Consider the following 12,058-nt stretch of genomic DNA (forward strand, 5'->3'; position numbering starts at 1 on the left):
TGGAGCTGCGTGCACAATTCAGGTAGTATTCTGTACTGCACATGCAACTTAATTATTTTAACACTGATAATTGTCAATTAACAGGCAATTGACACTACTTGGCTTTAATTAGAATTTACTGTGCACAACTTGCTAAGCGTATTCTATAAAGTGATGCATGTAAATTCTAATGCGTGCTGCCAAAAAGGGTGTGTGGCCATGGATATGGGATGGGCGAATCATGGGTGCTACTAAAAATTATGCTCGCTGTTATAGAATACACCCACTCCGTGTCTAAAAGTTTTACTAGCGTAAATTCTCACGACTAGATTTAGTTGTGTGGATGGTCCCTAGGCATATTCTATAAACCATGCCTGAAGTTAGGCACAGTTTATAGAATGCACCTAGGAGATTTTTTTTCTGCGTCGATTTTTACAGTGCCATATATAGAATCTAGCCCAGTATCGTTAAGAAGTCTATGAATTCATACAGCTATTATTTATTTGTTGCATTTGTATCCCGCATTTTCCCACATATTTGTAGGCTCAATGTGGCTTAGATAGTACCGGGAGGCGTTTGTCAGCTCCGGTGAGTACAGATACAAAGTGATAGAGTGGTAGGATAAAGTTCATGTGATGCAGTCACATTTAGGGAACTGTGCAGCGGAGGAGTTGAGTTATGTCCACTATGTGCTTTAATTTTGATGTGTCGCAGAGATCAAGCATTTAGGTTGGATCTGAAGGGTATGCCTTTGAGGCATAAAAAAATACAATAACTGTGCTTAGTTCTCATGCTAAGGTTAAATGAGACCTCCTTGATTGAGGGTAGAGATGCCCTTGTGGAAAGTAACTTCTAGGTAGTGGTGATGGTAACAGTGATGGGTCTGAAGGTAGGCCTGTAGACATGCCCTCCTTTCATGACAAAACCAAAGCATCCCACAACTCTTCACAGGGAAATTCTGATGTGCACATAATGATTTTGAGGAAACAGATACTAGAATCTCAGAACCTGATCCTGAGATAGAAAAGATCTCCTAAACTTCATCTGCTTTTTGAACAGAATATAGCCTTGAGTGTTCCCTCTTGCTGTGGTAACTGCAAATTGTTTTTTTTTTTTATTGGTGAAGCTAGTGTAGACTTCTCTCGAAAAAAAATTCTTGACAAATTCTTCAAATATTTGGCTGCCTCTCTCTCTCTGTCCCCTACTGGTATTTACTTGGGAAGTGGAAGACTGTGAATCATCGCCCTTTGGCACTAACACAGTGCATGCCTTGCTTTCCTTTGAAAGTGACATTAATTGCTCATGAGTTTTGACACTCTGCATAATGTTTGCCAACTGCACTGATAACTGTGCCAAGGCCCTTATGCACAGTTTTAGATTCTACAATTATCTATCTAAGCAGAAATATTTTGTCACATTAAAACATTAATGGTCTTCTGCACAAAGAGCTTTTTTCTGCGAAGCAGAGAGCACAAGTCTTTCCACTGGACAGTCTTCAGAAACATTCTACATCAACTTTGCTAAGAATGCAATGGGCTCTTCCTTGCAGTCTTAGAGTTCTTCTACACTTACAGAAGACGTCTGTATACTGTTGCATTTGATCTTCATTGCTCTAAGTCTACCCCATTACCCTTGTGGATGCTGTGATACTTTAGAGATTGATGACAAGGCACTCTCTTCAGTGGAAGATGATCATCTGTGCTTAGACTCCTTTCAATCTTGCCACATATTTTTTCTATTGTGCCCTCAGCCTTTGATACAGAGGGAAATTTCACCTTTTTCCACTTTTGGACCTCTTTACTTCTTTATGCTTGCCTAAGCTGTTAAGTTTGTACTCTTATGTAATTCTCTGTAAGCCACATTGCGCCTGCATGTGTGGGAAAATGTGGGATATAAGTAACAAATAAATAAATAAATAAATAAATAAATAAATAAAAGGTTTTTTCAGCTGTCCACACTAAAAATCATACAAAGCTCAACTAATGGTTTAATTTTCTCAAGTGCTGTGCTATTCTCAGTATAAAACATTTAAAATTAAGGAAACAAAACACTCCCTCTCTCTCTTACCTTGCTCTGTGCCATTATTAGAAATGTTGAGATTGACATAAGCACACAACGGGCCAGCAAGAGGAGCTGTGTCAGATGACTTCCCTTTAACAAGTGTAATTTCCAGCTCTGATCCTTTCAGCTAAAGAGATAAGAAAATTAAAAATGTTCCAGCAGGATAGTGATGCACTTCTATCATATACCTTCACTACTATCTCATACATACAGTGTCTTCAAAAACTTTTATGAAAGTAGATGTTTGAACATCAAGTCTGCATAACTTCAGCAAAAACATGAAAAATAAACCACCTCATTTTCTCAAAAACACTTCCATACACACTCTACTTTAAATATTTATATCATATTAAAATGAAACATGAGCTTGTTTCACAAAGGCTAGGGAATAAGTAGTTTGCGTTACAGTAATTTAGCAAACACCAAAAAGAGTATCAGTAACATGTTCCCATAGAGGGTATGAATAATGGTAGGGGATTTCTCTGTGTGTTAAATATTAAGATGGAGAATGCTAACAAACATCTTTATTCATGTTTTGTGGAGTTAGGGAGTTCATAGTAATTACTTTTCAATGCTGCCTGTTAAGTGTCTCCTTGGACAATCACATTCAAAATGCAAGTGAATCAGATGAGACTAGCTTCAATAACAGCAGTAAAGAGCTGCGAGGTTCAGCGTCTGATATTGCCTCCAAGTTCAGGATATGCATTTAGGATTCTGGTAAAGCTCTCAGGATCCTAAATATTTACCATAAATGGTAATGGTTAAATGCTTAGAATGTGTGCACATAGCTGTTACATTTATTCAAGATACTTCTGAGATAAATTTTTAAAAGAATTTGTGCCTAAGTGATATCCAAGCTCCTGATATCCCTTGATCCTATCTATGTATATTGGTATAAACATATTTATATTTGATTTCCATAATATGTATAGAATACAATACACTGTACCATAAGAGGCAAGCTCTTTAGAAAAGGGCAAGCAATTGCATTTTAAATTCCAATGGTCTGTAGACTGGTTTGCACCATTACTATTCTTATCTGTGTCTACAAATTAAGAATAATCAAACCTCTGTCTTCTCTTGGATGACTATTTTTGTAGAGTTAGGCACTGGGTATGGCTTCAGTGGAGCCTTGATAGTAGCAAGAATAAAGTCTGTATGAACTTTGATAACCGAATCCAGATATTCCCCATCAGGCTGGGATCGGTAATAAACTGTTATTTCATCTGTAGGAACCAAGTTGCCCTTTAAAAAAAAAAAAAAAAGAAGAAGAAGTTTAGCTGAAACCTACAATAGTGAGAGCAATAATGTCAAGGTAATTCTTTCTTCACAGACAACCTAACCTAGCACCAGCCCAATCTGCTTAGGACAGCACACTTTGGAGGTCACTTTGTAAGGCCTGCACATCTTACATGTGTAAATGACAGAAAACTTCAAAGTTGGTAAATCATATGCAGGTTACATGAAATTGTAGGACCCTGGGATGCTAGAAGACTGGGTATCAAAATGGCAGATTACATTTAATGTGGACAAATACAAAATGATGCACATTGAGAAAAATTACCCAAATTATAGATGTATGATGCTAGGTTCCATATTAAGAGTCACCACCAAGGGAAAGGATTTAGGGGTCACTGTAGACAATATGACGACATTCTCGGTATGTGACAGTGACAGAATGTAAACAGAATGTTAGGATGTATTAGAAAAGGAATAGAGGATAAAACAAGGAAGGATGTCCAAAATGATAAAGGGGATGGAACTCCTCTCAAATGAGGAAAGACTAAAGATGTCAGGGCTCTTCAGATTAGAAAAGTGACAGCTGATGGGTGATATGGTAGAGGGGTATAAAATCCTAGATGAAGTGGAACGGGTAAATGCATATTGATTGTTTACTCTATCAAAAAGTATAAAGAGTAGGGGATACTCCATGAAGTTAAAAAGAAGCGTATTCAAAGCACTTAGACTTACAAAGCTATGTGGAGGGGCAATTTCGATATGACGTCTAAGTCGGACTTTGGACATTTTACACTACGCGTCCCAAATCCGAATAGAAAATATGGCCATTTTTGAAACAGCAAAGGGTCTACCTTTTTTTTTTAAATGGCCACATGCAAGATGTTTTCATCCTCTATGCATTTATATTTTGGGGCCATTTTTGGAGGAAAAAAAACCCACCCAAGTGAAAAACGTGGAAAATCAAGCCATTAAGATATAGGAGGAACCAGCATTCTTTATAGACTGGCCATACAGACATCCCAGGAGAGCAATGGGGCACCCTAGGGGGCATTACATGTACTTTATATAAAAGCTCCCAGGTACACATCTCACAGTTACCCACTTATACTGTATGCTTAGCCCTCCAAAACCCACCTACTGTACCCAAATGTACATTACTACAATAGCCCTTATGGGTGAAGGAGTTACCTATATGTCGGTACAGTAGGTTTTGGGGGAGTCCGAGTCCATTGTGCAGTCCAATGAACACTACACTATTCCAGGAACCTGCTTGCTGCTCTAATAGGCCTGGCTATTACATCTGCAGCTATCATACAGGCTGGTGAGTAATATTTTTAATCACATCACTGGTGAGTGGGAGGGAGTCAGTGACCACTGGGGGTCCCTCCAGTGATCATCTGGTCATTTAGGGCACCTTCTTGTGTTTTATTCATTCTAAAAACAGGTCTAGACCAAAACGTTGACGTTTCAGCCCTAGACGTTTTCATTTTGTTCCATTATGGCTGTAAAACGTCCAAGTGTTAGGAACGCCCTAAGCCCCCCTCCCGACGCGCCCCCTTGTGATTTGGACACACTGCAAAGATAAATGTCTGCAAAATAGGTTTTGAAAACACCGATTTGGATGTTTTGAGAAATTCATACAAATGCTATGACGCTTTTTTTTTTTTTTTTTTTTTTTTTTAGACATTTACTCTTTCAAAAATGAACCCCAAACTAACCTATGGAACTTTTTAAGTCTAAGTGCTTTGAATATGAGGCCCATAGTATCACTTTTAAAACAAATAGGAGAAAATATATTTTCACTGAACTTAGTTAAATTCTGGAACTCTTTCCTAGAGCAAGTAGTAAAAAGTAGTTACTGCAGGTGGGTTTAAAAAAAACATTTGACGAATTCCTAGAGGAAAAGTCCATTAACTCTTAAGGTAGACCTGGGGGGAAAACCACTGCTTATCCGTGAGGTTAAGTAGCACGCAATCTTTTTGAGACTCTGCCAGGCATTTGTAATCTGGACTGGCTACGTTGGAAACAGAATACTGGGCTAGATGGACCCTTGGTCTGTCCCAGTATGGCATGTTCTTATGTAAACAGCAATCTTTACACATGTAAATACCTTAAACGTGCAGAGAAAATGAAAAAAAAGTTATATGTATGTGACTGCAACACACAGAGCTTTGCAGGGAGGGGGGTATGTTGTGGGTGGTTTTTTTGGGGTAAACCAGAAACATATGTATTTCCAATTTCACAATACACGTACACCTTTAATATGGACATTGGCATTTACACCTGCTCCAAAACAGGCATGCACGTTTTCACCTGTGATTTGCACCAGTGACTGAAGGGGGAAACTGTGCTCTCTCTCTGGTGCTTCAAACCACGACTGTACCATAAATGAGTCGCATTGCTAAGCTCCTTTATTGGCCCTTTCTGGACATCATGTAGTTTGCAAACTTGGAACTTAGACAAGCAAATATCAATGCTTAAACATGTAAAAACCTCAAATAATGCCACACATACTTTACAAAAGACTCTGCATCTGAAGCATTTCTGTTCTTTAATATGGCTCAGCTTTTCCCTTACCACGAAAAGGGTGAAAACACTTTATGAAGCCCATTTATTAATGTTACCTAAACATTTCAGCAAACTATAGTCAGTTTCAGAACTTCTGCCAGCAGGTCAATTAACATTTTCCCCAAAGCAGAAGCATCTGACATAAGCCATTCCAAAATCATCATAGCATATTTCAGCATAAATGGTCATGTTGCACTCATGTCATACCACGGATTCAAGTAAAACAAGGTGCATCATCTTTTACATCTATTTTGAGAACAATTGTAAAGGACATAGTCCTACTAGGTATACATATGTAAGAGTGGTGTTCTAGAACAAATGCTGTATCATGGCCAATTGTACATTACAGACTAATTTCATAATAGGATGTCTATCTGAAATTTCCATAAGGATGCCTATTTTATGAAGCAACATAGGACCTATTTACCATTATAAAATATACTCTGTTAGAGAGAGGTCCGAGAACCTAAGTTCCACTGTACAAATTTGCACGTGCTCTGAAGCTGTAAATGTGCACATGCACATGGATGTAAGATATTGCAGAAAGTCATAACTCTGCCCAAAATAGATACTGGAAACATGAATACACTTATGACCAAAAAAATAAGAAGTGCAATGCGCACTCGCTGTTCTATAAACGGTACTCAAAGTTGGATGCTATTTATAGAATAGTACTTAGCGCCCAAATCCAGGCCCAATTTTAGGCATGAGGATTTTCACCAACTGAAGCCTGGTGTTAACCCTCGTACCTAAATTAGGTGTGGATCTGCCTTATTCTATAACAATGCACACTAATTCTAGGAACGGGCCTGACCTGCGCATGCACCTCCCATGGCCATGCCACCTTTTGGGTCCGCACGTAAAAATTTATGAGCACATCTTTATAGAATACAGACTACAAAAATGCGTGTGTAAATTCAAATTGGTGGCAATTAGCACTAAGAATTGATTGTTAGCAGCAATAATTGGGCGCTAACTAGCTCATTCAATTAAAAATTAAATTGTGCGCACAAATAGGGCATGCTCCCAAATTTGCACACATAATTTTGAGCCATTTTAGCACAGGGCCCTTCACTGCACCATTTCCCATAACACCGATTTCCAATACCTAGGCCCTAAGCTGTGGAATGATTTGCCCCTCATATTAGCCCACTCTCTCTGTCTTCAATTGCTCAAAACCCACTTCATTGAATCCTTCAGACTCAATATCATCTAATCAGTATCTCTTCCTCCTGTTCCTGTCTCCCCTCCATTCTTCCCCTGCTCTACTCCTCCACTCCTTCCACCCACCCTCTTTTCCCACCCTGATTTGCTTCCCTTCTATCTTCTCTCTTTTTTTTCTTAATGTAAAGTGCATTGAAGCCTATTTCTAGGTTATATCGCAGTATATCAAATGTAACAAAGAAAGAAAGAAAGAAAATAGGAACTGGATGAAGAATCAAGACAGAGATGACAAAGTACTATAAGTGGCATTTGCTAAATGAAACTAAATAAGATTTCAAAAATTCTGTATTATACTCCTATGCTAAATATACATGAATATTTGTTTTTAAATGTATATTAAGTTAAATATCACATATATTCCTGACTCTACTAACCTTCTTTCTAAGCTTTTGGATGCGATTAATGACTTCACGGGCAACTCCTTCATCAACCATAGACTGATCTGGTGTGACATCTAAGAGAACCAAAACCTAGAAAACAAAGAAAATGCAAATAAATAAATTAATAATAATATTAAAGTCCATTAAAATTTTCTACCTACCTTAAAAAAAAATTGATAAACCTCAATTTTGGAGACCTTTCTGAACATATAGGACCTGATAGTTAAAAGCACTTATCTGAGAAGCATCACCTGGTACCTTGATAAATGACACAGATTTTCAGCTGTATTATTCTAGACTAGGAAAAAAGGCCCGTTTCTGACACAAATGAAACGGGCGCTAGCAAGGTTTTCCTCGGAGTGTGTGTGTTTTACAGAGTGTGTGTGAGAGTGAGTGTGTGACAGAGAGAGAGTGAATGTGTGAGTGTGACAGAGAGACTGAGACTGTGTGTGAGAATGTGTGTGTGTGTGCGAGAATGAGAGTGTGTGCCAGGGGCCCCCTCCCTCCCTCCCTCCCAGTTTCAGGGTCCGCCCTCCCTCCCACCCACCCAGTTCCAGGGTCGTTGCCCCCCCCCCCTCCCTCCCAGTTTCAGGGTCCGTCTGGCCCCCTCCAAGTTCTAGGGTCCGCCCTCCCACCCACCCACCCAGTTCCAGGGTCGTTGCCCCCCTCCCCCCCCCTCCAGCCACCCTGCGATGTTTAAGTGAAAAATTAGGGAGCTGTGTAGTGTAACAAAACGCACCTGCAACGTTGTGAAGCTGACTCCATGGCTTCATTGAAGTGAAGGGTTGGTAAGGTTCGTCAGATTCGTCAATCTGTCACCATCTCTCTCACCCTGCCCTCGCGCCTCTGATAGGTCCGCCGCTCTCGACGTCAAAACGTGATGACATTGCGGATGTCAAAACGTGATGATGTCGAGGGCGGCGGACCTATCAGAGGCACGAGGGTGGGGCCAAGAGAGATGGTGACAGATTCACAAATCTGATGAACATTAGGAACCCTTCACTTCAGTGAAGCCAAGGAGTCAGCTTCAGAACATTGGAGGTGCTTTTTATTATAGTAGAGATAATGCCACTGAACATTGCTGCAGATCATCCCGGCACTATCTAGATGCTACCAGGATGGTCTCAAGGTTAAGTCTAGGGCAGAGTCAGAGAACATCTAGATAATGGCAATATTCAGAACTATTCGGACACAATTATCCAGTTAACGGCAGCAGTCAGCAGCATAAATTCAGTGCTAATATTTGGATAGCAGTCAGAGATGAATATTCAGATTCATGTTTAAACACTGCAGCTGGCATTTAAAGGAAACGTTGACTGCAGAGTTTAAATACTGACCCGGCATTTCACAAAATGATCAAGTACTGCCAAGATATATCCAAATTACAAATAGGAAAAGCCAAACCACATAGGGCTTTTCAATATTAAACATTAAACAATTAGATTAACTAAATGTAAAATAGATCATTATTCAGAAGACGTGAATACAAGGACAGGATACACACTGCTAAGAGTGGTAGAAATTCCCTCGACAGACTCTTGTAATAAGGAAAAGACCATTAGTACTTGATAATGTGTGACAGTCTCTGAGAAAAGGTGTCTAAAGTAGCAGATCCAAAATGTTGACAATGGTCGATTTTTCATTTCATGGGTCCATAAGCAGTCTGCAAAAGTTACATGTTTAAAAGTCTATTAACTTTTTATTTTTTCAAATAAAAGGATGAGGTTTGGACAGTTGTATTACAAATTGTTTGCTCTAACAGAATTCATTAAAACCTCATTTTTCATTTCCGAAGACTTGTATCACCTTTTCCCACAGATGGTCACATATATTTAAGGCTTTAAGCCTATTGAATTAGACATTTTTACATTAGTTAACAATAGAACTAAACAGAAAAGAATCCTCTGTTGTCAAAAGAGGGAAAATGGACAACTGCTCCAAGCACACTATTGCCGCCACTAGACTGGTGGTAGAACTAAGCTCATGTGTAGTTACACCATCAGAGGATGATTCCTCCCTCTCCAGGCCCATTGGCTACAACACTGGAGGAGCCCCCACCACAAACCCAAAATGAGATTAGCTGTCTCACATAAACATAGTCTTAAGATCTGCTTAAAACATTTTTTTTATTTATATTACAATGACCATCAAAACAAAAAAAGAATTGTATGTGGTTCTGTCCCAAAACAACCAACTTTCAACAATACCAAATATGGAAATAATACCTCGGAAACCAATTTCAACAGTACCTGAGCATCAGAATGAGCCTCAAACTGGGCATCTGTTCCTGTGACCTGGTCAAATGTGTACATGAGTCGTAGATCTTCCTCATGTAGCTCATGCCCGTCCACAACAATGGTGCCTACAATTCAAGAAACCCATTCATTGGTTATAACAAACCAAGAAAGGAACAAGATAACTCATGCAAAAAGAATATTTAAATGACATAATATTGGTCAAAACAGAAAAAAAAATTTGTTTGTAAAATGTCAAACTGAATCCCACACTAAATTTTGTTTTCCATTGTCACAGTTGGGGATATCGCGCTTTCCTGGCCGCAACAATGCAAAGATTGTGAACACCAATTAGTGTGTGCTAATTAATTTTAAAATTTATAGTCTGCTTCTTTCAGTTGTAAATAACTATACAGACTGGGTAACGCACAAATTAGTACACTCATCTCAATCCCTCCTCCCCATTAACAATCCACATCCAATCCCTTATTTCCTAACCTCTGGCGTTATCTAAAGTATTCGTTAAAAAGCTAAGGGCCCTGTTTAAAAAGGTCTGCTAGTGTTTTTAGCGCGAGCTAATGCTAGAGACAGCCATATGGGTGTATCTAATATTAGCACATGCTAAAATCGTTAGCGCACCTACAGGGCCCTACGTGTTTGGGGAGCAGTCAGGGCGTCAAGAACACACCAAGTGGTATAAGTTCTGCTGATCTGTGAGAATTGACGGTGGACTGTGCCATGATAAAGGATGGGTAAGGCACATTCTTTTCCCTCTGCAGATGGTGCCTCTGCCCCCCCCCCCCCCCCAACACCATGGATTAGTTCATGAGACCCACACTGATGGGTTTGACTCCAAAAGAGATACAATGTTCTGAGAGTCAGCTCTGGCAGGGGAAGGGGGGGTTGACTATTCCTTCAGCCCGGAGTTGCAAAGCATTCCCCTGAAACTTGGAAGTGAAACTGTTGCAGAGGCCTGTGTGACTGGAGCAGTATCAGATGGCATTCTGGCTCTGGGTTCACTCAGTAGGCCGCCCTTGCCTAAAGTTTGGCTGTTCTGAATGATTCTATCAATATCCTGGCCTTGAGTGGTGATGGTGTTGAGGTTTCCAAAAGTGGTTCTGTGTTGGGTGCTGATGTAATCTCCCTTGATTACACCAGTGACTAGGTCTTTGGGTTCATATTTTAAAGGGGATAAAAGCTGCCATAGGTAAGATGGAGAAGTCCCCATCAGACCATTTGGACAAATGCTCTATTGCAAAACCAAGTGACGGGCATTAAGGAGGGACTGGGGTACCTGAATGTTAGTTTGGGACAATTTGAACAATAAATTGGTGAAATTCAGTCATGTGAGACAGTAATGATTAAGGATGGTATTCATTATAATTTGAAGCTCTCAAAAGTCAAATAAGATGTCTGAATTCAAGATTAGTGGCCACCCATAGTTTTTCAACATATGTAAGTCTGCCCACCTGATTTTTGGAATTCTTCTAGCTGTTCACTCTTTAGATCCTTAATAGCTGCCATTACGTTCTTAAAGGCCCCTTTCAGCCGTTTTCCAAGCACCATGTGATCAGGCTCTGCTCTCAATCGGATTCCATATTTGTCTTTGTCAGTGGACACAGTCACCTGACGCACATTTAGTTCCTATGAAAGTTTATAGAAAATGACAAAATTAACCACATGGCTAGCACCTATACATATCAACAAGCCATGGCAGAGTGTACATAGATCATATTTTTCTATTAACTCTGTATGTGAGGCAGAATACAAGGCAAAGTGTCTCATAACAACTAGAAAGTTGAAACATATATTTTACTACAAACAAATAACAAACCCAGAAAAATGATATAAGATTTAGTATATTATTAAGTGCAGGTATTTCTTTAAATAAAATTGAATTAAAATTTTTATTCTTGATTTTTCTGGAATTTTTAAAATAATTTATATAGGGGGAAAAAAGATCTCAGAGAAATAAAATAATGACAGACTGATAATCTCAAATTCTCTATCACTGGTCAAAAACCTTTTTTAATTAAATTCTGGAATTTGTTACCAGAGAATGTGGCAAAAGCAGTTAGCTTAGCATGGTTTTAAAAAGGTTTGGATAACTTTCTAAAAAAAAGGTCCATAAGCCATTATTAAGATGGACTTGAGGAACATCCACTGCTTATTTCTAGGATAAGCAAAACAGAATCTATTTTACTATTCTCGGATCTTAGCCACTGTTGGAAACAGGATACTGGGTTTGATGGACCTTTGGTCTGTCCCAGTATAGCTTATGTAACCTCTGATGCCTACAAAAATCAAATCCATATAAAAAGCTGTTCAAGTTCCTTTTTGTCACTGTCATCAGTCAAGTGAGATGTTTTCAGA

General features: G+C 39.2%; 1 protein-coding gene across 1 annotated transcript in view; it reads right to left on the reverse strand.

Moving 5' to 3' along the window:
* IARS1 (isoleucyl-tRNA synthetase 1) overlaps positions 1–12,058 on the reverse strand; it is a 451,726-nt gene that overhangs the window by 45,070 nt on the left and 394,598 nt on the right. Inside the window, exons 26-30 of the mRNA XM_030205292.1 lie at positions 11,155–11,329; positions 9,701–9,813; positions 7,446–7,541; positions 3,109–3,285; positions 2,047–2,167 (exon numbers count right to left, since the gene is read on the reverse strand). Coding sequence (XP_030061152.1) covers positions 2,047–2,167; positions 3,109–3,285; positions 7,446–7,541; positions 9,701–9,813; positions 11,155–11,329 — 682 coding nt within the window. The remainder of the gene's footprint in view (positions 1–2,046; positions 2,168–3,108; positions 3,286–7,445; positions 7,542–9,700; positions 9,814–11,154; positions 11,330–12,058) is intronic.

The sequence above is a fragment of the Microcaecilia unicolor genome, chromosome 6 (genome assembly GCF_901765095.1).
Source record: "Microcaecilia unicolor chromosome 6, aMicUni1.1, whole genome shotgun sequence".
Taxonomy (NCBI): Eukaryota; Metazoa; Chordata; class Amphibia; order Gymnophiona; family Siphonopidae; genus Microcaecilia; species Microcaecilia unicolor.